This window comes from Spermophilus citellus, assembly GCF_964194105.1.
Source record: "Spermophilus citellus genome assembly, chromosome: 2".
Classification (NCBI taxonomy): Eukaryota; Metazoa; Chordata; class Mammalia; order Rodentia; family Sciuridae; genus Spermophilus; species Spermophilus citellus.
Genome location: NC_138183.1, coordinates 246,785,200 through 246,808,656, shown reverse-complemented (window position 1 = coordinate 246,808,656; position 23,457 = coordinate 246,785,200). Strand labels below are relative to the sequence as shown.

Sequence of the window (23,457 nt, the reverse complement as noted above, 5' to 3'; positions counted from 1 at the left end):
CACCGCAGGAAGGGGAGGCCGGCATCTGGTCTGCATTAGGCCGAGAGCCTGGAAGCCCAAAGCCGGGGAGATATTGTTATCCGCTGGGTGGGGCCGCGGGGGACTGGCTCCTCGCAGAGGCCAACATGAAAGAAGAGGGAGCCGGAAGGAGAAGGGGAGAGGAAACCCTGCTTCCACTCAATGCCCTGGCAGACACTTGTCCAAGGTGACTTTCTTTCTTTGATTCACAAGTTCACAGGGGAAAAGTGCTCCTTCCCATTTAATAGAAGATGGTTGGACTGAGTCCCAGAGAGGTTAAGTGACTAGCCCAAGGTCATCCAGCCAGAGAAGGGCAGAACGGGGATTAGAATTCAGACAGACCTACAGACATTCCACACAGGGGTCGAGGCTGACTGTGCGCCAGGCCAGGGGGTGCCGAGAAGGATACTGTGAGGAGAGCAGGCAGGTCTCTGCCATAAGGCCGTCAGGATCTTGCGAGAGGATCTGAGAGTTCCCAAGGATGTTCATGACGCAAAGCTGAGGGCCCCAGCGCTGTGCTGCAGAGGGGACAGCTTCCTGGAGGACGGGGGATGAGCAAAGAGACAGGGTGTGATGGAAATGGCAGGCGGAGAGGAGAGTGTGGGGAGGCAGGCGGCTTAGAGGGTGTCTGGGCCATGGCTGCTGGCCTGGTACACCTCAGAGGGTGACAGTGTGGCTGGGGAAACTGAGGCACAGAGGGGCTAGAAGTGCGGTTGATGCAGCCCGACTCCAGGCCTGAGCTCCCAACTGCTCACAGAATGTCCTGTGGTCATGGTGGCTAAAGTGTGAAGGGCTACTGAGGCTGGGCTGGTGGGCCAGGGCCTGTCCAAGGCCACACAGCCAGCTGTCCACAGGACCAGCCGGACAGGCTCTCTCCACTGTGCCAACCTGGGAGGAGAGGGGTGAGGGGACAGCAGCCCCCTTTGTGCCTAGGGAAAGCCCAGGGCCTCACGCTCTGAGGGGAAGCTTCCCACCCCCCTGGCCCAGAGCCCAGGAAGGAGGGCCCCTGACTCTTCTGCTGCTCTGAGCCTGGGAGTTAATAATTATGGGTCGAGGAGATAGAGGCCCATCTGGGAGGCTACGCCCTCTGGGGCTGCTGCTCCTAGAGATAGCAAAGGTTAGTGTGGGGATCGCCTGGGGCGGGGAGCAGCCACCAGCCACCTGACCTCCCGGCGGTATCTACGGAGACCCTCCTCCTGGCCCCTCCAGAATGGATGCCTCCAAGGAGCCCACCGGGTGCCCGGCCAGAGGGACATGCCCAGTGTTCCTGGCCATGAGCTCGGGGACTGTGCGCTACGCCCCATCAGGCCCGGGTCCTGCCCTTTTAAAGGGCTTGAGAGAGGAGCCTTGGGACACAGGCAGGTGAGCTAGAGACCTGGGACACGGGGGACGGGGTCCTGCCACCGCGTGAACACAGGGGCAGGTGGAAGCTGGGCTCCCGACAGGGTGCTGGCATGGACCTATGAGCAAGTTTCAGGAGCCTCTTACAAGGTCACCTCCAGCCGGTAGCTCTGATTGCCTTGTTCCACTTGATGGTTGTTCAGAAGTGGAAATGGAAGCTCAGAGAGGGCAAGGCACTCATTCTGGGCCACACAGTGAGCCAAGGACACACCTAAGTCCAGAATCAGGGACTGGGTCACCCAGGCTTCTCACCTGCCCTCAGCTAAGACTCTGTGGTTAAGGCCACCAAGCCCGAGATGGGAATGGCAGGGGCCATACGGGAAGGAAGTTGAAGAGGGCAGTGGCTTGTGGGCAGAGGAAACACCTTTATTTCTCCCTCTCTACCTGCTGGGCCCCCCCTTCTGACTGTAGGCAGCTGCAGTGTCCTGTGAGCCCTCTGGTTTGGGGGCTGATTTTTTTTGAAAACTGGTGTAAGCAGACTGGCCCTCACTACCCCTGGCTGTGTGACATCAGACAGGTACCTTAACTTCTCTGAGCCCATCCCTTTTTAGGGGAAGAACAGGGTTCACTGTGCTCTGGGAAGAGGCAATGAAGCCTGGGAATCCACAGTCGCCTGGATGCACAGAGGACAGGATATTTTTGGTTAGTAATTGGATGTCAGTGTTCCCAGAATGGTGACCACACACTTCTCCTTTGAGGCCTCTCTCAAGGGCCTCCCTAGTCAAGCAGCCCTCCTAGGCTGCGGACTCTTCTCTGGGGCTGTAACCTCTTCACCCCTTAGATTCCCCTAGTCAGGGCTACCATCAATTATCTCCTGCCCGGGCTTGCGGACTCAGAGGCTCTATTTTGGGCTCCTTCTGTGTCTCCTCCTTCTATCCCTAAAACAAAATTTCAAGGTCATCCTGGGTAATTATTTAGCGAGACCCTGTCTTAAAATAAAAAGGGCTGAAAATGTAGCTCACTGGGGCAGACGACTTGCCGAGCATCTGCAAGGTCTCGAGTTCCATCCCCGGGACTGCACAGAAGAAGAAAAAAAGGAAGAAAAAGGTGAACAGATAGGAGCAGGAAGACAGCCGTTGCTCAAGGCTTCGCTGGTGAAGGAAGCAAGTCAACAGACATGTTGACATCTGTGCTGGACTCGGGTGGGTAGAGGAACACAGGTCCAACAAGCTGGTCCCTGTCCTCTGGAAGCCATAATCCTGCAAACAATTACCCTGTGTAGGAGCCTGGGCTGAATGGTTCTGGAAAGTTGGAAGGGATGCCATGGAGGGCTGTCCAGGTTGTTCACTGGATAAGGTGTTAGCCAAGGGAGTGGGCAAGGCAGGAAATCCAGCCTGGCCTCCACTCACCAAGTCCTGTACCTTGGTGGGAAAGGAGCACCCTTTTCTATTTTGACCAGAGACACCACATTTGCAAGTCATGCCCTAGGCAAGCAGGGCGTAAAGGTAGCACCTGTCTCAGCCACTGGGGAGGCTGAGGGGGGAGGATCCCTTATTGGAGCCCCAGGAAGGCAGGGTCTATATCTGTACAATTTCCTTCTAGGTCCGCCTGTCATGGTTGTAAGGCCCATAGATTGTGTTCAGAAGGGGTGGCTGAATGAATGAATGAAATGTGTCCCCCAAATGAAGACCTGTCACCCTCAGACATGGGCTAGGCTGCAGCGTAGTAGTCAAGAACTCAGCCTGGGTCCCAGGGTCTGTGGCCTGGAAGAGTAGCACCGATCGTTCTGGTGGCGTATGCAAGGGGAAGGTCCTTGTCTCCAACCCTCAGTCCTTCTCCAGGGCCAGATGGTAGAAGCCCCAGTCACTGGCAGGAGAGAAAGGGAGTTTGCCCTCACTGGCTCCAGGTCCAGACTGAAGTTCTGGCCAATGGTCAGGAAGCAGGGGCTGAGGGGCCGGCAGGTAGAGTAGTGGTCAGAGACTCGGGTAAAGATTTTCAGAGGCTGCGGCCTCGACGGGCACGTGTGGGCCGTGTTGTTCTGCAGAGGGTAGATGGTGGGAAGGGGGCAGAGGCAGGGATGGGCAGGGGCGTCCAGTGGCTGGAGAATGGCAGGCCCCTGTTTGGGGAGGCTGGGTGGGGGGGGGGCTTGGGCCAAAGACAGACACTCCCTGGGGATAAGGATCCCCAAAGTAGGGCTGAGGCAGAGTGTCACTGAGGGGCAGAGGCTGAGGAGTCGGTAGGAGGGTGTCTGCGGGCCTCGAGTGACAATCCCGGGAGCATCTGACACTCGCCGCCTTTGTGAGGCTCCTGCGCGGTGCCGGGCGGAGGGGGCTGCGGAGAGAACCAGCGGCGGAGGCTGGCGCAGCCCGGGGGCCTGATCAAGGGGCGGTTCTTCACCGACTCCAGGGCTCGGCGGCCCGCAGCGGGGCTGGGCAGCCCGGGAGCGAGTACGAGCTCGGCGCGTCCGGCGGGCGGAGGGGCGTGGCCGGGCACGTGTCCTGGGGCCGCCCCTCGGCCACGTGACCCGCCTCGGGCAGGGGCTGGGCGCGGCGGGCGCCGGAGCCGCGGTCCCAGGCGGCGCAGAGCGACCGACTGGCTGCGGGCGGGACTGACAGGCAGCGGGACACCCTGCCGGCCCGGGGCGGAGTTGGCGGCGGGCGGGGACGCAGCGCGGAGCGGCGCGGGGAGCCGACGCCGGGCACCTCGACCGGGATGTGGAGCTGGTGGGTCCGCGCGCGGGGGGCCGGCGCCGGGTCTCGGCCGCCGCTGCCTCCTGGGGCGGGAGAGTGGGGGTCCCGCCGTGCCTGCGCCCCACCCGGGACGGTTTGCGCCCCCAGCCCTGCCTGGGGCTGAGGTGGGGCGAGCCGGCGTGGAGCCGGGAAGATGGAAGAGACCTCGGAGCGTTTGGGGGTTTCGGGGTGGGGAGTGTGGAGGGCGACCGAGCCAGCTCCTCCTAGCTCACCGGGAGGGCAAGTGACGGTGGCGGTGGGGGGACGGAGTGCCGATCTGTGCCTGCCAGAGTAACCCTGGGGCGCGCACCGAAAGGAGGGACACCCCTCCACTCGCTGGATGAGCTCTTGGAAAGCAGTTGGGTTGGGAGAGAGGATCTGGGTCTCTCCAAGGTCGCAGGCAAGTTGATGGCCAAACCTCTTGCCGGTACTCGGAGCTGTGGAGTGGCTGGGACCTCCCTGCAGCCTGAAAGGGGCCAGCATAGGCTCTGGGTCCTGGGTCAGTGGCCCCAGGACCCCTCTCTGTCCAGACCATTGTTTCTCAGATGGTTCCTATTCCCTGCTGGTCTGATGGAGGGACCCCTGCCCTGGGGGTACAGAAAGGTTGAGGTTTTTTCCATGGAGTTGGGGAGCACTTTCTCTCCCCCATGACTGGAAAGACTTAGGTCCTGGGGGTGTATTCTTCTAAAGCACTTGGCCAGATGAGTTGTCCCAGGACCCACCTCCCTCCCTGCCACACCAGGCGAGTGGGTAACACTCCCCCAATCCACCCCCCACCCCCACAAATGGGCAAGTTGGATCCATTTTCCTCCATGGCACCCAGCAGAACTTGAGCTGAGGTGCTCAGAGAGTAATGGGGTTTCATCCCCAAGGAACTCGGAGACAGGGGTCCCTGGTAGGGGTGAGGTGTGGAGAGGCTTGAGCCTCCTGAGGGGCAGAGAGTTGAAGGCGAGCCTCTTTGCTGGAATTATGCCCTGGGGGAAGGAGGCTGGGTTTAGGGAGAAAGTGACAGGGGCTTTGTGGTGCCTGGAGAGGTTAGGACAATCCTACCTGGGGATAGATGGGTTTGACCCTAGGGATAAAAGTGTCTGGGGAGCAGCCTTGTCTGGAGGAATCTTGTGACCCTTTGTGTTGGGTGGACTGAGGCAAAACTGAATTGCTGTGTGACCCTAGGGGTATAGGCTCCCTTCTCTGGGCCTCTAGGTGAAATAAGTAGGTTGTAGGGTAGCAGTGATTCCATCCTCAAGAATGTCCTCTTTTGGAGGCACCCAGGCTAGGGTCAGACAAGGCCCAGTAAATGGATGTTCTCTGTAGGGATAGAGGAAGAGTTTCAAGGTTTTAGAGAAGGCCTTGTCTGCCATATTCCAGGACCCTTGTAGATGAGCTGGGCTGCCAAACTGACCCCTCCACATGCAGTCCTCAGTACGGCACACTTCCCATGTGGACCTGTGGGTCCTCTGGGACTTAGCTGGATACAGAGCACATAGTAGGGACTTCATAAATGTATGGATAGAATGAGGAGCTGGGCACCCTAGAGAGGCAGAGTTTGGGGGTTACCTTGAGCACTGCATTTTTATGGATCCCTCATGTGAATATGAAGGCAGAGATTTAGGGATCAGGGGTCAAGGTGCCAGCACCCACTTGGGGCCTGGTGTCCTAAGAGCTCACCCAGATCCCAGCAGCAGAGGAGGACTCTTCTCAGGGTCACACTTGCACAAGCACTAAGTGACTTGTGCTTGTGACCCCAGAAGCTCATGACAATTCTGGGACGTGTGTCCTGGGGGCTGTTGGACATAGACGAGGAGTTGGGAGACCTGGCTAACCCTCTGTTTCTGGAGCTTAGCTTCCGCATCTGTCCAATGAACTGTGGTCTCTCTTGGGTGACTGTTCATGGACAGGTCCCATTCCCTGTCCCATTGTGGCCCTAGACTCAGGGCTGCTCTCCTGGGGTGGGCAGCAGTAGCTGGACTCTGCAGGAGCTGGGGGAGGGGGGTGTCCTCTCCCTTGAGACTCTCAAGCATGGGCCTTGGACTCTGAACCCAGTGGCAGGAGAGGCTTGGCCTGGCTACCTGCTCCACGAGTCTCCTCCTCCTCCTCCTCCTCCTCCTCCTCCTCCTCCTCCTCCTCCCAGGACCTGCTGCTGCAGGCAGCTCCCACCAGTCTGACTTTAAGGTGCTGCTTCTCTCCCATCTGCCATGGTTTCACATGTCCGAGGTCTTGGGTGCGAAACCTGCTTCAGGATGATGGGGTAGGGATGGCATCTAAGGTACTTCTACACCTAATGCAGCTGGGCATTTGGGACTTGATCTGCAGAGACCAGAATCTGGGTTGGTTCTTTACCATCAAGTGGCCACATGACATTGGTGCAGCCCCTTGGTCTCAGTTTTCCCACTTGACAGATTGGGGGCTACTCATACTTATCTCTAGTGAGTGCTCACTGTTGCCACCTCCCAGAAGCCCTCCATGGTCTGCCTGCCCTCCCTGCCAACAGGTGTGGTATCCTTCCTGCCCATCCTTTGTCAGCACATTTGCGCACAGAGCTCAGACCCTGCTTGACCTGCACTCTCCAGTGTCTGCACCAGATTCGTGCTTGATGGCTTTGGGAAGGAAGCGAAGTTGTGTGTGTGTGTGGGGGGGGGGGGGCTACAAAATAAAATAGAATGTGGGGAGCAGGAGGCTTAGTGATGTTCCCCTGGAGTCTGTCTGGTCCTACAGACTGGAAGGATCAGGGCCCCTGGGGTTCCTGGCACATGGTAGGTGCTCACTAGGCCCACGTTGGATGGCTGAAATCTTGGGGTGTCAGTTCTTAGACTGAATGCATGGGGATCCCCCTCAGGCATTATGAGGCATGTGCCGTGTGCCCTGCCTTCTACAGTAGAGAGGGAGACTCCCACCTGCCCCGGCCTGGCACTGGTCCCCAGTGGAGAGACAGGGCTGAGTGGCAGGGGAGCTTTGGCCTAGCTACCTGCTCTCCACGTGTCCTGACCTGCTCCTCCTCCCCTCCTCCTCTTCCAACCAGGACCTGCTGCTGTAGGCAGGCTCCCCCCCCCACCTGTTTGCCCCTCCTGGGAGTGGCCCGGCCCACCCTGGCTCCCGCCCCGTCCCTTTGCCCCTCCTTGCCTGGAGCTCATTGGATCCTAGCCCAGCTCTGGGCTCTACCAGGAGGACAGCCGCCTCTCCCACCCTGAGGTCCTGCTCTGCGCTCTCCTGTCTTCCCCGGCCCTGGCTAGAGCTGTGGGAGGGCCTCCCAACAGCTGCCTCTGTCCTGCCTTTCCCCTTCAGCCACCCGCAGCCGGTGCCACTTCCCAGATGCCTCGTCACCCCCTCTCATTTCCCCAAGAGCCCTGTCCCAGTTCCTCATTTCCATCATGGGGACCACCGTAATCAATTACTCTACTGTATTTATTTCCTGCGGCCCCCTTGTCCTCCCATGGTTCCCCCTCAGAGTCTTTGTCTGTCCCCTCCGGGCCAGGGCCTGCCTGGCTAGTGCAGCAGCCTCCTTGGGCATCACCCTCCACCATCGCCACCCCCACTTAGTCCGATCTCAAACTTCCTCAAACCCCATCCGCATCCTGCCTCACTTCTCTGAAACCATCCTTCATCCCCTCTCCTCCCGATGACAGGTCACGTGACACTGTGCCTGCACTCCAGATTCATCCCCATCCTGCTGCTGCTTTGCCGGGTGTTCCAGCCAGGTCACCAACCCTCTCTGAACCTCAGGTGCCTGGTTGTTCGAACCAGGGTGGGGAATGCACCCTCCGCAGCGCCGTCTTGAGTCCCCACCAGTAACACCCGTGGATGCTCAGGCAGTGGGCTGCCATGAACGTGGTCCAAAGCGTGGGAACCCTGTGTGCTTGTGGGTCTGGCTCTGAAGATTCGGCCCTCTCTGACCTGTGCTGGGCTTGTAGGCTGAACACAGAACCTTTCCTGGGAGCCCTTCACATTGTGGCTATCAGCCTCGGTCGCCTCCGTCTGCCTGGTCACCCTGAGTGTCCGTCTCCGCTGGCCCTGGGCAGGTTTCTGCAGCTTACCTGGAGATCAGACTTGGTGCCCCTGGGCATAGGGTCAGGCTCCCAGTGTGTCCTCTCTGCTCGGTCCTTTTCCCAGTTTCAGAGCTGTCCTGAGTGTCCCCTCCCCTGCTTATTTTGTGGACCCATTTTGTCCATTACTGCAGAAGGTGACTGCGAGGACATCCTGGGCACTTATCAAGGGGCAGGCTGGTCTGGCAGGCAGGGAAGGGTGGAACCCTCAGAGGGCCACACTGGGTCCTGTTTGGCCTCTGACCAGGCTCTCCTGGCCCAGTCAGGGTGACTGAGTGACTGGGGGCCACAGAGTCCTGGAGTCCTTGTTTTGCTATTCTGTGAGTGGGGACAGAAACCCAGCAGGGCCCCCCGGGGCAGGCCTGGTGGGCTGAGGACTTCAGCGTCTGCTTTCCCCCTGGTTGTATGCTTCCTGGGGAAGTGACCCCATGTGGCCTTTCCTGTATGAGCTGCAGGCTCCCTAGGCTTGGGACCTGACTTCTAGAATGGGAGATGCTGGCCGCCCCGCCTACCTCTGCCCTTGACTCTGAGGAGCTCCACCCCAGGCAGACCCTTCCTGGAAGCAGGACTCTGTTCCTATACGGATGGGGTAGGGATACCTGGTGGCCACACTTTCCGATGCCTGAGGCACACCCGGGTTTGGGAGCCCCTGCTCCAGGAGGCTGCAGGGTGAGGAGGATCGGGGATTCTGGCTCTGCTGGACCTGGAGGCCTGGATCATCCCTTCCTCTGAATTTTCTGAGTCACAGGAGCTGGCCTCGCAGTCCGGAAGTAGGAGGGGAGGGGGGTCTGCAGATTGGAGCTTCCCCCCCAGCCCAGGCCGGGCCCTCTTCCTCTCTCACTCCTGCTGCTATGGCCCAGGCAATGGGGAGCTGGTGTCTGTGGGGTGGCCCTGCTGTCCCTACACTTCCTGTCGTTAGGGTGTGAGCCTGGGCTTTTCCACCAGGGGGAAGAGAAGATGTCCTAGAGACCGTGTCTCAGGCCTCCTGGGCCACTGTGTCCCCTGACGGGGAGCTGAAGGAGAGCCTGGGGGAATGTCTCGCCCCAGCCCCAGCCCTGCCCTTGGAGGCCCTCCGTGCGACCCAGAGGCCCACGCTGGTGGATGGTGGATGAAGCTGTCCCTGGGGAAGGATGGGCAGTCTTGTTCCTCCAGGTGGGGTGTAGGTGTAGCAGGGAGGTCCTTGGCTGGGGAAAGGCACCAGCTCTTGGTGTTTGAGACCTGGGATCCTGTCCCATGTCCTGGGCTGTCCTGTGGGTCACCACCGGCCCGTAGATTGCAGAGTCCTCCAGGAGTACATTCCCCTCTCTCTGGGCCTGGGGTTTCAGCTGAGGGACCCAGAGCCCGGGTAGGCGATGGTCTCTGTCAAATTGGCTGTGGATTGAACACTGTTCACTTGGCACCATGTCGAGTGACTTCTTATTGGGTTCTTACAGCGTCTCCTTCAGGGTTTTAATGCCCACCCCCAGGGGTGGCTGGATCAGAGGATTTCAGCACACTTCCAGGGGCTCACACGTAGGTACCCCAGGACACAGCCTGGCTGTCCTCTTGGCCACAGCTCTCCTGGCCCAGGCTCTCCCTCCCAGAAAGGTGGGGACTGCAGCTGGGGAGGGAACTGGGTCAGATGTCCCTGTGGCAGCCAAGGAGGAGCCTCCCGAGTCCCCGGGGAGCAGCAGCCCCCTGATCCTGAGACAGGCATGGGTTCTAACACTCATGCTCCTCGTCCTCCCTGCTGGGCCACCGGTCAGGAAGCTTTGGGCCTGGGCTGAAGACCTGGCTGCCTGTCTTGGCACTGCCACTGACCAGCGGCGTGACCCCAGTCAAGTCCCTTCCCTCTCTGAGCTTCCCTCCCCTCATCTGTAGGATGGGAACCGTCGTAAGTGCTGTGCAGAGTCCTGAATGAGGACAGAGCACCCTGGATGGGGTCTGGCACAGTGTGACCCCCTGGGCACAGACCCCAGCCCGTGGGGCCACACTATAACTGTAGGGAGCTTGAAGGAACTGCCCTAGCCCCTCCAACCTTAGAGACCCTGTGCCACCACAGCTGATGGGCCCTGGATTCCTGGCCTCACTCATCAAGGCCAAGTCCCTGCCAGGCCAAGTCCAGCCCCAGGACCTCGAGGCCCCGTGCTGGGCCAGTTCCCAGGCAGAGGGCAGGCTCAGTGGGCAGCAGGACAGCGCCGTGTGGAAGACTGGGAAGTCTTGTGGCTGGGGTCTCTGGGTGCTCAGTGTCTGTGTTACCAAGAGGAACGCTAGGTTCAGAAGCTGTTTGGTGGCCTTATTGGGAACCTGAGGACAGGGAAGAGGGACAGGCCTCAGACCAGCCTCTCACCCTTCCTCCTCAGTTATCCCAAGTCCCGTCTCCTTGGCCTTGTCCTTCCTCTCCTCCAGTGGGCCTCTCTGGGCCCCTCCCCCGCACTTCCCCACTGTTATCAGCGGAGGCCCAGCCCCCCACCCACCAGCCCAGCCCCCCACCCTACCCTCCCAGCCGCTGCTGCTCAGAAGCTGCTGGCTCAGGAGCCCCCAGCTTTTGCTGAGTGAGCAAATTCAGAGGTGCTGTCTTGGCACAAACCCCTGCTGGCCGAGCCCTCCCGTCCTTCCCTCCGCAGGATCCCCTTCCAGAGGGGGAGTGTGGCTGGGGGGCAGGTGGAGGGCAGAGGCCCCAGCACTCCAGCGTCCTCAGCCTCAGGGAGGGAGGTCCCGAGGCCTAGAGAAGGGGGTGTTTTTCAGAGGATACACTGTAGGCCAGGGGAGAGTTAGAACTGCCCCCCATAAAGTCCAGGGGGACAGGAAATGGGTCTGTGTTGCCTGGGCTATTTGCAGAATCGTCCTGCTTACCCTAGCCTCATGCTTCCTCTCTGACTCCCCCCCACCCAAAGGAGTGGAATTTGCAATAACTATTTCGTATTAACATTTGCATTAATTCTCACATTAACTACATCATGAATTTGTACTAACTATCAATGAAGGTAGCTCTCACTTCAGTGCCTCCCGGGTGACGAGGTTTTACGCACACACACACCCCCATCCTTGGAGCTGACAGTCACTTGGATCTCCCTGCTGAGTAAGGGTGGAGACTGATCCTCAGCATCCGCACGTGTACAGTCATCTGTTCGACAGACGCAAACTGAGCATAGCTGTGGCTGGAGGTTGACAAGGGTTCAAGAGCCCCGTCCTTGCCCCTAAGAGAACATGTTCTCGACCAACATGCTTTCGTGACAGCCTGGTTATGGCCTGTGGTCCCGTTTTACAGATGGAAAGGCGGAGGCCCAGGTGGCAGGTGTGGTGCCTGGGGCTTGTCCCTCAGGCAGGTCTCAGAAGCCTGCCCTGTGTCTACTGATGCCTCTGTTTGCCTTGCAGCCCACCCCAGCCAGACGAGGCCCCCCCTCCACCCCTCGCGTCTGTCCCTGTCCCCTGGAAGAACGTGGGTTCCTGCAAAGGCCACAGGGAGTCCCCAGGATCCCTGGTGGAGGCCTCTGCAGGGGAGGAGGCCCAAGGGGAGGAGGAGCCCGCGGCTGCTCCGCTGGACGTGTCCCGCCTGCGCAGCTCCTCCATGGAGATCCGGGAAAAGGGCTCAGAGTTCCTGAAGGAGGAGCTGCACAAAGCCCAAAAGGTAGGGACCTCGGAGAGGAGGAGCCAGCCTGGGAAAGCCGGGTGACACGGTGACATGGTGACACAGTGACTGACGCGGCCAGCTGCAAGCCAGGCCAGTGCAGGCACCTGAGAACTGCAAAGAAGGAACCCATTTTTGTGTCTTTTTTGGGGGGTGCTGGGACTCAAACCCAGGCCCTCGTGGGCTTGGCCATCTGGCCACGCTCCAGCGTTCCGAGTCTTTTTAGTGACTCTCACACGACCTTGACTTGTCTGAAAACCTGTTCCCAGATCTGAGGGGCTGTCAGGTGGACTTTGGGTCTCATGCTGCCAGCTGGTGGAAGAGGCACAACAGAGTGGGGGGCACCAGAGGAAGTTGGCTGGCAGCCCAGAGCCCCACTCAGGATGGCCGGGCCCCACCCAGGGCTGGGGCCTCTCACGAGGCTGACAGTCCCCTCTGTCCCAGGAGCTGAAGCTGAAGGACGAGGAATGTGAGCGGCTGTGCCGGGTGCGGGAGCAGCTGGAGCAGGAGCTGGAGGAGCTGACGGCCAGCCTGTTCGAGGTACGCCTGGTGGGCGGGCGGACGGGCGGGCGTAGCCTGCGGGGGCGGATGGCCCCGGGAGTCCAGCTCCCAGCCACTCACACAGAGGCTGCCTTCTTCCAGGAAGCCCACAAGATGGTTCGGGAAGCCAACATGAAGCAGGCAGCATCAGAAAAACAGTTGAAGGAGGCCCGGGGCAAGGTGAGGCCTGTGCCCTCTGCCCAGGCCAGCCTGCGGTGCCCGCCATAGGGCGCACCCCACCCCGAGCATTGGCCTGGGCTCTCCAACCAGATCCTCCAGGCCAGCCCCAGCCCAGGGAGGTGGGGGTGTCTGAGATCCCATAGCCCAGCGCCCTGGAGCCCCCTAGTGTTCCTTCTGAACCACTGAGACTTTTCTGGAGCCTCTGGGGACTGGAAGGACCTTGTGGTTGCTGTAACTCCTCCTCCCTCCTCCCACCCTCCTTAGCAAAGCTGAAACCTGGGTCTGGCCGTGTAGTGGGCAAGTAGCTTCCTCTCAGAGCCTTTTGGATCAGCAGGAAAATGTGAAGCAGGGCTGCTCCTTCCTTCCAGGGACCCCAGAACACTCAGTGGGTCACCAGGGAAGCTCCCAGACACTTGTTCCCCACAAAGTCTTGTTTGCAGTGTGACCCCTGGCCAGCCACATCGCCTCTCTGAGCCTCAGTTTCCCTGGGGAAGGCGGGGTTAGGCACTGGTTGCTGTTAGGCACAGGCTGTCCCGCTCTGGGCCGATGGATGGTGGGAGCCAGGGGGTTGATAACTGGATTAGGTTGACAGCCATCCATCTGGGCCAGATCGACATGCTGCAGGCAGAGGTGACGGCCTTGAAGACGTTGGTCATCACATCCACACCAGCCTCTCCCAACCGAGAGCTCCACCCGCAGCTGCTGAGCCCCACCAAGGCTGGGCCCAGAAAGGGTCACTCGCGCCATAAGAGCACCAGTAGCACCCTCTGCCCTGTCATGTGCCCCGCTGCAGGGCACACCCTCACCCCAGACAAGGAGGGCAAAGAGGTAAGGAGGCAGGTGGGCAGTGTGCATGGGAGGGAACGGGGTGCCCACTGACAGAGGAGAGGCCGCTGAGGACACCTGCGCCCTTGCTGTGTGATCTGCAGTCTGGCTCACCCCTCTCTGTGCTGAGGTGTCTAGTCTTTGGCCTCTAGAGTGTCTGATAGCCACCCCTGTCTGCTCCAAGCGGCAGGCGGTAGTTTCTGCACCTGGACTGGCTTTGGTGGGGCTCTACTCGGGCTCTCTGGCCTTAAGGCCCAGGACCACCTTGTGACACTCTTTGTACTCAGAGTCCTCGGCAGCTCTTGGTACAAGCTGGCCTTGGACAGGTGTCTCTCCTGACCTGGCTGGGTGGGCACTCATGGCTACAGGTCCCAAGGCAAATGAAACCACCCGTTAGCACCCCCATTCCCTCATGTGGTCAATGGAGTGTCCTGGGACCACAGGAGAAACTGATGACACACTGATGTCAAGAGCCAGCTCAGGCCGCATCGAGTGGACACCGAGACAGGTGTAGTGGGATTCAGCTTCCCGGGTGTCGTGTCCAGCCCACCCGGCTCAGTCCTGTCCTCTGTCTGTCTGCAGAGCTTACAGGGAGGAGGAGCAAATAGACCTCTTGGCCCACTTCTGAGCTCTGAGCTTCCAGTCAGACACTGATATCTCCTCATTCCTCCTGTCTCTGTCCACCTGTCTGTCTGTCTGTCTACCCCATGGCCCAGCCTGGGCTTCCCCCTCTCCTCTCCCTGCTCCTCTGCGTGATCCCCAGCAAGGCCATCCACCTCACCTACGAGCCGGCCTGGCAGCTCCCGCCCGGGGAGCCGCCCGCAGCCCCCACCTCTGCCACCTCTCTCTCCTTTTCCCAGCAGGTAATGGCTCCAGAGAGGGGCCGTCCCGTCTGCCCCGCTACCTCTCCACACACTGCATGCAGCCCAGGGCAGGCCAGAGTTGCCCCTCTGAGTGGGCAGCAGGAGGCCTGTGTGTATGTGCCTGAGTGTGTCCCGTGCCCTCAGGGACCTGTGGGTTCCCACCAGTTTGCTTGAAGAGGCAGTGAGGGTCCTCAGGACGAGGCCGGACCCACATCTGTAGTCTAGCACTCAAAACTTAAAGCACACCCAGAACAAAACTTTGAATTCAAAGTTGTTGGGTGCAAAGGGCAGAGAGTTCTTCCCTTGGACGTGGCTCCCCTGCACAGCTGCTGGGGACAGTCTGGTGGCTGCTGAGCCTGCCCCACACCTCCCTGGCTCTCCTCTCCCTTAGCTCTGCCTCCCCTGCGATGCCCGCTCTCTGCCCTGACCACCCTCACCCTGCATGCCCTCCCTGCTAGGTGGACACGACCCTGTTTGCAGAGTTCCAGGCCTGGAGGGCGTCGCCCACGCTGGACAAGGCCTGCCCCTTCCTGGAAAGAGTGTACCGCGAGGACGTGGGCCCCTGCCTGGACTTCACCATGCAGGAGGTGAGGCGGGGAGGGTGGCCGTCTGGGAGGCCTGGCCCAGCCACCCCTCCACCTTTGCCCAGCCCTCACCGCTCCACCTGCTGCCCTGGTCTGCTGCAGCTCTCGGCGCTGGTCCGGGCCGCCGTGGAGGACAACACGCTCACCATCGAGCCCGTGGCCTCACAGCCCCTGCCCACAGGGAAGGTGGCTGAGGTGGACTGTGGCAGTGCCAAGTAAGTTGGGCACCCTCAGCCTTCCCTGCACACATGGGGAAGCCCCCACGGGGCCTGGAGCCGCACCGAGGTGGTGGTCGGGAAAGGCCGAGCTCAGGCTGCCTGGGCCTGGTGTAGGGCCCCAGGGTGGACAGGGGCCCCTGGTGCATAACCTAGCCTGGGAACGTGGTGACCTGATAAGAGAGGCACAGTTGCCCCTTGCAGGGCCAGGAGGCGTGTGTGACAGAATGTCAGGGTCCAGCCCCGCTGCCCCCCGCCCCCGGCACAGGCTCTTCCTGGCTGACCTGCTGCATGCGCCCTGCCCCTCCCTGTCTCTCCCACCGGGGGTTTTGGACCCAGTCAACACATAAGTGATTGTCAGTAACTGGCTCTGCCCCTGCCAATCAGTAACACGGTGGCCCTGGCATCTTGTCCTCCCCAGTGTTCACCCCGCATTGAGCAGGGACAGTGGCAGCACACAAGGGCCAGGGCAGACCAGGGCACAGTGTGGGGAGGATTCCCTGGACAGCGGAGACCTGGCTCAGGAGGGGCGGTACCATGGGGAGCCTCATCCTGGAGGAGGGAACAGTTGAGCCAGGTTTTGAAGGAGGAGTTAGCCAGGGAGAGAAGAGCCCTTCCTGTGGAGGGCGCAGAGGGCAGGAGGGCAGGAGGTGCTGCGTATGGACGGTGGGTGGTGGGGTGGGTGGGGCACCGGGGCTGAGGCTGTGCAGGGTGTTCAGAGCCTCTTCAGGTTTGGGCATCAGCTACCGAGGCTGGCTTTTCGTATGTTGTAGCAGAGGGACTCTGGAAGGAGGGTGCTCTGTGCAGCAGGAGGCTGGTCAGGGGGATAAGCCAGGGTGGTGTTTCATCCTCCCTTGACTCGGAACCCTCCGTAACTACTTCCTGGGCATCAGGGAAGCCGCGGGGAAAGGCGATAGATAGATGTGGGTGTTGGGAGGAGCACCTGGTACGTGGAGGAGAGAGGAGGAGGTGAGGCGAGGAGCTGAGGAATCAGGGCTAAAGGCAGACCTAACCTGGGGACATGGTGGCTCACCAGGTGGAGGGGAGGAGAGACCCCCGTAGGCGATGCCCAGAGTTAGCTGTGGAGGCTGGGACCACCAGAGGAGCCAGAGAGTGGTAGGCCGGATGGTGGGCTGCCCGCCCAGCCCAGCTGACCCTGCACATGAGCGGCTGAAGGTGCTGAATGAGGTCGCCCAGGCCTGGCTGAGGAGAGAGGGGGGTGCAGGGTGGGGCTCTGAGCGGGAGCTGGTCAGAGCTGGCCTGTCTCTGGCCTGCCTCTCTGCATAAGTCCATTCAGTCCTCACGGCCACCTCTGCTGTCCCCCCAGCACATGTGCCCTGAGTGGGCTGGCCCGCATCTGCCGCCACCGCATCCGGCTTGGGGACTCCAAGAGTCACTACTACATCTCCCCATCCTCCCGGGCCAGGGTGAGTCATCCTTCGCTATGGGTCCCTTGGTTCCTTGGGCTGGGAGCACAACTGGACTGTACCTCAGTCTAGAGAGCAGGGAACAGGCTCAGAGAGGTGCAGAGACGTGGGCCACAGCCAGGCCAGGTGCACTAATCTGTTTTTCCCACATGACAAATGACCATAAACGTTGTGACTTAAAGCGATGCACCACGATGCACCGCTCCCGTCTTGCTGTTCTTCAGAGCCGGGAGTCTGCGCGAAGCTCAGCAGGGATGTGCTGGGATGTGTTCCTTCCTGAGCTCAGGGTTCTCTTCCAGGCTCACGTGGCTGCTGGCAGAATTCAGTTCCCCGTTGTGTCAGGACTGAGGTTCTCTTGGCCAGGGACCCTGTCGCCTCTAGAGGCTGTCCACAGTCTGCCACACGGCCTTCTCACAGTCACCAGGAGAACCTCTAGTCTTCCAGACCTGGTCTTATGTAAGAAATGTCCTCCTGGGAGTGGCATCCACACCTCTGTCCTTTGATTAGTAACCTAATCAAGAGAGTGGCTGGATTTCAGGATAAAGCCGCATGCTCAGACCCCCAGACATTTGAGGAGGTTCAGGGGTGTGTCTGGCACACAGGCTGTGATCAGGCCCAGGTGCTGTAGGTCTCCAGAAATCCCATCTGCCACCCGCAGTCCCCCAGGTTGGGTCAGGGGACGTTAGCCAGCTGGGGGTTGAGGCTGGGGATTCCCCTTCCTCTGCCCCACCATTGAGTGGTAAGAGGATTGAGGATGGAAGGGGACATGTTTGACCCACGTGCAAAGCTGATGGGCTGTGAGGCATCACCTCCCACCCTGACCTGCCAGAGGCCAGCTTGGAAGGGCAGGACCACAGTGGACAGAGGGGCCCCACGGCTGGACAGGGAGCGTGTCTGCTCTTGGTTCCTGCGCATGTTGTGGAACACTCAAAGGGACTCTTCTGGTGGTGAGTGAGTACCTGTTTACGGGAAAGGAGTGTGCCCCTTTGCAAAGGAAAGGGGTGCCCAGTGGCCACGTGCATTGTGTCTGTAGTGGCTGCCCCATGGATTGGTGGCCAGAGCCTTGTTCTGTGGCCACAGGTCCCCTTTGCTCCTTTCAAATCTCAACCAGAGCTCAGCAGAGGGCCCACGCCAGCCATTCCTGTGCCTGGCAAAATCACATCTACTAGTTTGTTTCTTTTCCTGGCTCAGGTGTCCAGCTGTGTTGGGCAAAAATGGGGATAGGAAGTAAGCTGAGGAGGGTCTGGCATTTTAGGATATGGTCCCCATCCCAAGAGATCCAGACCTGTGGGACTGACAAGGAGGAGCACAGTCCCAGGGGACGGCTCCACCATTCCTGCTCAGGAGCTTGTAGCGGGCGCCATTGCCTGGTGCACACCCACCCTGGGCTGCTCTCGTCTCACCCCCATGCAGAGCCGAGCTCGAGCACGCCCAGCTGGCCCTCGTTCTGTCCTGCACCTCCTGCCTTCGATAGGCTCCCGGCTCCTGTGAACAGCCCCTCCTGCAACCTCCTCCACCCCCAGCCAAGGGGTGCCCCACACATGGGACATCCCTCCCCCAGAGTCCTGTTCCACAGGGGCTGCTGTGGGCCTAGCTGCCAGGCCACCTCCCAACTGTCCCACTGGGCTCCCTGGAGCCAAGATGGGGAGTTGATGCAACTCTTAGGAGAGTGGTGGTCACAGAAGAGGGGAGGGAAAGGAGCCACACCAGGACAGGGCCTCGGGGCGCATGTTCAGCTGGACCCACAGGGACTCTAGAGCACAGAGCTGGCTCCACCCTAGTCGAGGGGCAGGCCTCACATAGCCTCCATGCCAGTCCGTCATTAGTTCTGCTGGGGTATGGGATGCAGAAGGGGACATCTATGAGCCACAAGTGGCCTATATTCTCAGCCGCTGGGACAGGGACCCCCTCCCCCAATCTGGGGATAGCCCCTGGGAAGGGGACCCACAGTTCTTTCTTCACTGTAAGAGAGTCCTTGTGACAGTACCTGAGCCAAAGGAGGGTTGCCAGGGCTTGGCATGGAGCAGCCCCAGGACCGACTGGGCCCTCAGGCGCTGGCTGGATAGTTCAGTCAGCTTTTCCCTCACTATGACCAAAAAACCTGACAAGAACAATTAGAAGAGAAGTTTATTTGGCTCACATCTTCAGAGGTCTGAGTCCATAGATGGCCAACTCCATAACTCTGGGCCTGGGGCAAAGCAAAACATCAAGGTGGAGGAGAAGCAGCTCAGGACTCGGCAATCAGGGAGCAAAGAGAGCTCAGCTCACCAGGGACAAAATATCAACCCCAAAAGCACACCCCTTGGTGACCTACACCCTACCTGCCTACAGTTACCACCCAGTTAATCCATATCATTGGGTTAATCCTCTGATTCTGGTAAAGCTCTAACAGCTAATCATTTCACCACTGAACATTATTGCGTTGGCTGACACATGAGCTTTTTGGGGACACCTCATATCTGAACCATAACACAGAGCCCCGTGAGGGACTGATTCCTCGCCTTTCTTGGTATAATAACATTGCCCAGCCTCCACTTCAGCAGGCCCAGCTCCCCAGGTGAGCTTAGACTCTGGGGCAGGCTACCGGCTACCTGGCTGCGTTGCTCAACTCAGCTGCTGATTAGCTCCAGGGCTTGCTGTTGTCAAGTGCTTTGTTCTTGGGGACTCTGATTTCTCCACAGGTTAGATGGGAATGATTAGCATGCCTCATTTGAGACCCATGATTGATGGACAGGCAGCGCGCTGTGGCTGCCCTGCGGTTATTAGAGCAATACTAGTAATCTTGTTGCTGTTTATTAAAACTTCAAAGCCCCAGCCCTGTTCCAGGCCAGGAGTGCTACCTAGCTCTGCCAGGGACCTGGAACCTACTGCTGTTTCAGGTCCACGTGGCCTTTTGGGGAACCCGAGGGTGGGAGTTTGGCAGGTCATACTCTCCCTACTTCTGCCTGCAGATCACTGCCGTTTGCAACTTCTTCACCTACATCCGCTACATCCAGCAAGGCCTGGTGCGGCAGGATGGTGAGCACCCCCTGGTGGCCAATGTAGGGATGACACCCAAGGGAGGGGTGGAGCAGTGCCACAGGCTAATCTAGTGCCTTTTGAGTCCACCTGCCCTAGGGCAGAGGGAGGACGCTGGGGCTCATTTCCCAGGAAGCAATCAAAGGAGGAGATGTGGGTCTAAAGGGATTAGGATCCTCCTGGGTTCAGAATTCCACAGAGATGAGCCGTAGGAACCTCTGGGCCCCTCTCCACCAGGACAGCAAACCAGAGAGGTCCCACCTGCCTGTCCTCCAGGGACAGTCTTCCCGTTACTGGCCTGGCATTCAAGGGCCCGCACAGCGGGGTCCTCCAGTGAATCTTCCCCAACACCCACTGTGGCTGCCTCATGGCCGCCAGAAGGCGGGCTCACTGGCCTCCAGGCTTTGCCTGCTCCGAGGGGCCGACGCCTCCCAGACCCACACCAGCCAGGGCTGGAAAGTATTTGGTAACCTGTCAACTGCAGTCTTGGGGCCTCCGTCATCACTGCTGAGTGGGGCACCATGTGCCAGCATAGACTGGTCAGACTGGGAGGTGCCATATCTGCTGCCGCCCACTGCCAGGGGAGAGGACCAAGCCAGCTGCTGAGGTGACCCTGAGCTGTCCCTCTGTCTACCTACAGCAGAGCCCATGTTCTGGGAGATCATGAGGCTGCGGAAGGAGATGTCCCTGGCCAAGCTTGGCTTCTTCCCCCTGGAGGCCTAGGGCTCGGCCGGCTCAAGAGGGCTCTTAGCTGGAGCATGCCTGCCGCAAGACAGTCACCAAGTGCAGTCCTGGAGCCAGCCCTGAGCGGACACTGACAGTATGGACAGACGGCCAGGCCATAGGGCAGCACCGAGACAGCACCAGACACCCATCCTGGGACAGACAGAGGGACAGACAAACTTGGCCTTCATGAAATGACCCTTCTGTCTTCCCCACTGGGTTCTGCAACCACCAGGAGAATTTCAGGAAACACTGAAGACCAAGGAGCCATATTCAGGGGTTAAGCCCTTGGGAGGGACCCCTGGAAGTCTGTACCCCACTCCGGTCCTGGAGCTACTGCCTGCAGGTGCCTTGTTGCTGCCACCTCTTCAGAAAGGGACTGTCCTGGGGTGGCTGGGTCTCCCAGCTATCCGCCACCTCACTTCTCAGGTCCTGGGCCACCAGCACCTCCTTGTCCCCATCATTCACCCAGTTCCCAGGTGGCCCCTCAGCAGACTGCCCCAGTGACCCTGGTCATGTCAAGGGCCTCTGGCGGCCGAGGCTGGCAGGGCCTCTTCCCCTCCAGCCTGTATATCGTTGAGAACTGAAACCGTTCTTAAGACGAGTCAGGGCCCCTCCTCCCCCCCCTTCATGAAGGCCCCCTGTCCCCTCCTCCCCCATCTCGACTTGGGCTCCAGAAGGCCGTTCTCCCCAAACTACTGGAGGTCTAGGTCGCTTTTCTCCAAGAGTGAGACACAGAGAGGGCCTCAGGAACCCACGCCTGTTTCCAGCCCCTCATACAACAGGGACCCCTGCATGTGGGGCCAAGTGGGGCAGGCAGGACCTGGCCCTCCCTGACCCCCATCACAGCCTACCAAAACCAAGGTTAGGGGATCCAACCTGGACATGTCCCTCACCACGCCCTGATTTCCTTCTTGGAATGGAATGTAACGCGATCTCCATTTAATAAAGGAGGGCTTTGTTGGTAGGGCCAGGCCGCTGCTTGCCTTCACTGCTGCACCCTGGGGCTCTGGCCAGGGCTTGGGCATCTGAAGGAATGAAACCAAATCCTTTCCTTGCCTGCCCTCGTGCTTGGGATTAAACCCAAATCCTGAAGCCACCTCCCTCCACCACCACCACCACTTCCTTGCTGTAGGGAAGACCATTCGAGTCCTCCCTTTGTGTTCCGTGGAGTTATGGGGTGTTGGAGATGCTCTCGGGTCCCTCTCTCCATGAGGAGCAGCCTGCTGTTGGGGAGAACCATGCTGGGGCTGCCTCTTTGCTGCACTTTGGACAGTTCTGTCTGCCTGTTCCAGTCTTCTAGAGGTGGGGAGCACAGAGCCAAAGGAGTTGAGACGGCCGGGGCTAGGCAGGACGTTAGCATGATGGACTGGCCATGTCTGCTCGCAGCACAGGTGGGGATTAGGGAAGCTCTGGACTCCCCAGTCTGGGTCGGAGATGGGCTCTGGGCACGGGGCAGCAGTTGCAGGTGGAAAAAGGTGGGGGTAACGAGAGCCTCTGAGGACCCAGGGTGGGACTGAATTCACACTTTCCTGGCAGCAGGGCACAGCAGCTTCTGCGGTGGGTCAGTGCCTATGGAGGCAGATGGTGCCTCCTTGGGACTTTGCTTTTGGCCAACTCAGCTGGTCAGTCAGCTCTGCTATGGACTGGTCAGGGCTCTGTCTTGCCCTCCCTGACCAGTAGTAGCCTTTTCTCAGGATTCTCCTGCCTCCTCAGTACCCCACTGCTCCCCTGTCCCCTTCCCACTCCACTGTGATACGAATCCTTTGCTGCCTCCCTGGCCTGGTAGTGGTCACCAGCCAGTCTCCTGTCCCAAGTATCCACTCACTCCATCAATACCAGGGACACCTCTGTGCTGGATGCTCGTAGTAATAATACAAAAAAGCACCTGTAGTTTATCCATGAGCAAGGGTGGCCGTCAGGGAAGGGCCTGTGCTGCTGTGTCACGTGGGGTGACCTCAGTGTCTTATACACATCGGCCTCTGTCTGTCTTGCTCTCTGTCAACCCTGAGGGATCCAAGGGCAAAGGAGGATGAAGGCCTGAGCCTGGAGCTAGCTGCTCACTCCTGGCCCAGCCAGACCTAGGACCAAGGAGACATCTGAACATTCCAGCAGCCCAGCAGGGGGTCCTATAACCCAGAGCCACTCTGCCTGCCCAGGTAGTACCACTGGCTATTGTGAGACACCAGGTGGGGCTGCTGTGAACAAATAACTGAGATGGCTAGGGGACAAACACATGCTGGCCTTAGTATCTACCAGGAACAACCGATATCTGAGTGCTGACCAGGTGCTAAGCATGGTCTAAACCCTTTAAGTGAATTCATTTCCACCCCACAGCAACCTCAGGAAGTACTATGTTCCCCACGTTGCAGATAAATAGATCACAGCACCATGAGGCTGTGCAGAGATCACGGTGGCCCCAGGACACAGATGAGGAGCAGACTCCGGCACCCACAGTATTAACCAACCCCCTAGATGCCTTTCACTGAACACTGCAGCGTGTCTTAGGTTCCTCCCTAATTTAGAAGATGCAGAAAGCTGAGTGGGTAGCTCAGGGGTGGAATGCTTGTCTGGTACACACTAGGGCTTGGTTTGGTCCCCAGCACCTAAATCAAAAATCTCTCCCTGCAGCTGGCCTCTGGGCTGGAGGCGTGGAGTCCGAGCCCACCAGCCCGGAGCGGTTCTCCTGGCCTACACACTTCGCCCTCTGCCAAGCCTGCCCTGCTGGGGCTCCTTCCCCGGGGAAGTCGCGGCTCTCTGGGCGGCAGTTTTCTCATCTCTAAGGTGGAAGATGTGTTAAATGGCCTTCGCCGCCCCCTCCTTTTTTCCCATTTTAAAAAAATGTGGTTTAAAAAAATGACAACAAAATTTACCATCTTAACCATTTTTAAGAGTACAGTCCAGTAGCGTTGGGTACGTTGTTCACATTGTTGTGAAACAGATCTACAAAATGTTTTCATCTTGCAAAATGGAAACGCTGTATCCATTAAAAACTCCCTGTCTCCCTCCCACTGCCCCGGCCATCACCATTCTACTTCTCTCCAGCCTCTGTGAGTCACCTATCAGTGCAACCGTACAAGCAGTTGTCTTTTTGTGACTGGCTCCCTTCACTTAGCAGTGTCCTCAATGTTCATCCATATTGCAGCCTGTGACAGAATGGCCTTCCTTTTTAAAGCTGAATAATAGTCCCTTGTATTGCAGTGCCACATTCTGTTGATGTCTTCATCCGTGGACAGAGGTTGCTTCCACCTCTTGCCTATAGTGGATAATGCTTTTCCCCCATGTTGCAGATAAATAGATCACAGCACCATGAGACTGTGCAGAGATCACGGCGGCCCCAGAAC

The 23,457-nt window shown here is 59.2% G+C and overlaps 1 protein-coding gene across 6 annotated transcripts; it reads left to right on the top strand.

The window, feature by feature from the left end:
* The first annotated feature begins 54 nt into the window (after window positions 1–54).
* On the top strand, window positions 55–21,105 carry RAB3IL1 (RAB3A interacting protein like 1). 6 transcript variants are annotated; one of them, XM_081281332.1, is made up of 11 exons: window positions 55–205; window positions 11,486–11,738; window positions 12,183–12,278; window positions 12,381–12,458; window positions 13,068–13,286; window positions 14,000–14,146; window positions 14,605–14,733; window positions 14,833–14,945; window positions 16,273–16,372; window positions 19,324–19,390; window positions 20,034–21,105. In XM_081281332.1, the coding sequence occupies exons 1-11, from the start codon at window positions 126–128 to the stop codon at window positions 20,111–20,113; spliced, it is 1,362 nt and encodes a 453-aa protein (XP_081137458.1). In that variant the 5' UTR covers window positions 55–125; the 3' UTR covers window positions 20,114–21,105. The 6 variants fall into 6 exon arrangements, with proteins under 6 accessions (XP_081137458.1, XP_081137457.1, XP_081137459.1 ...); XM_081281331.1 differs by having other exon boundaries at window positions 20,031–21,104; XM_081281335.1 differs by lacking the exon at window positions 55–205 and adding an exon at window positions 3,893–4,082 and having other exon boundaries at window positions 20,031–21,104.
* The last annotated feature ends 2,352 nt before the right edge of the window (window positions 21,106–23,457 follow it).

What these genes read in the sequence shown, in the direction of transcription:
- RAB3IL1 (XM_081281331.1), top strand. Translation starts at nt 126, where the DNA reads ATGAAAGAAGAGGGAGCCGGAAGGAGAAGGGGAGAGGAAACCCTGCTT. An exon ending in TGACGGCCAGCCTGTTCGAG is followed by an intron (nt 12,279 to 12,380) that starts GTACGCCTGGTG and finishes GCCTTCTTCCAG; the next exon opens with GAAGCCCACAAGATGGTTCG. An exon ending in AGGCCTGGTGCGGCAGGATG is followed by an intron (nt 19,391 to 20,030) that starts GTGAGCACCCCC and finishes GTCTACCTACAG; the next exon opens with CAGAGCCCATGTTCTGGGAG.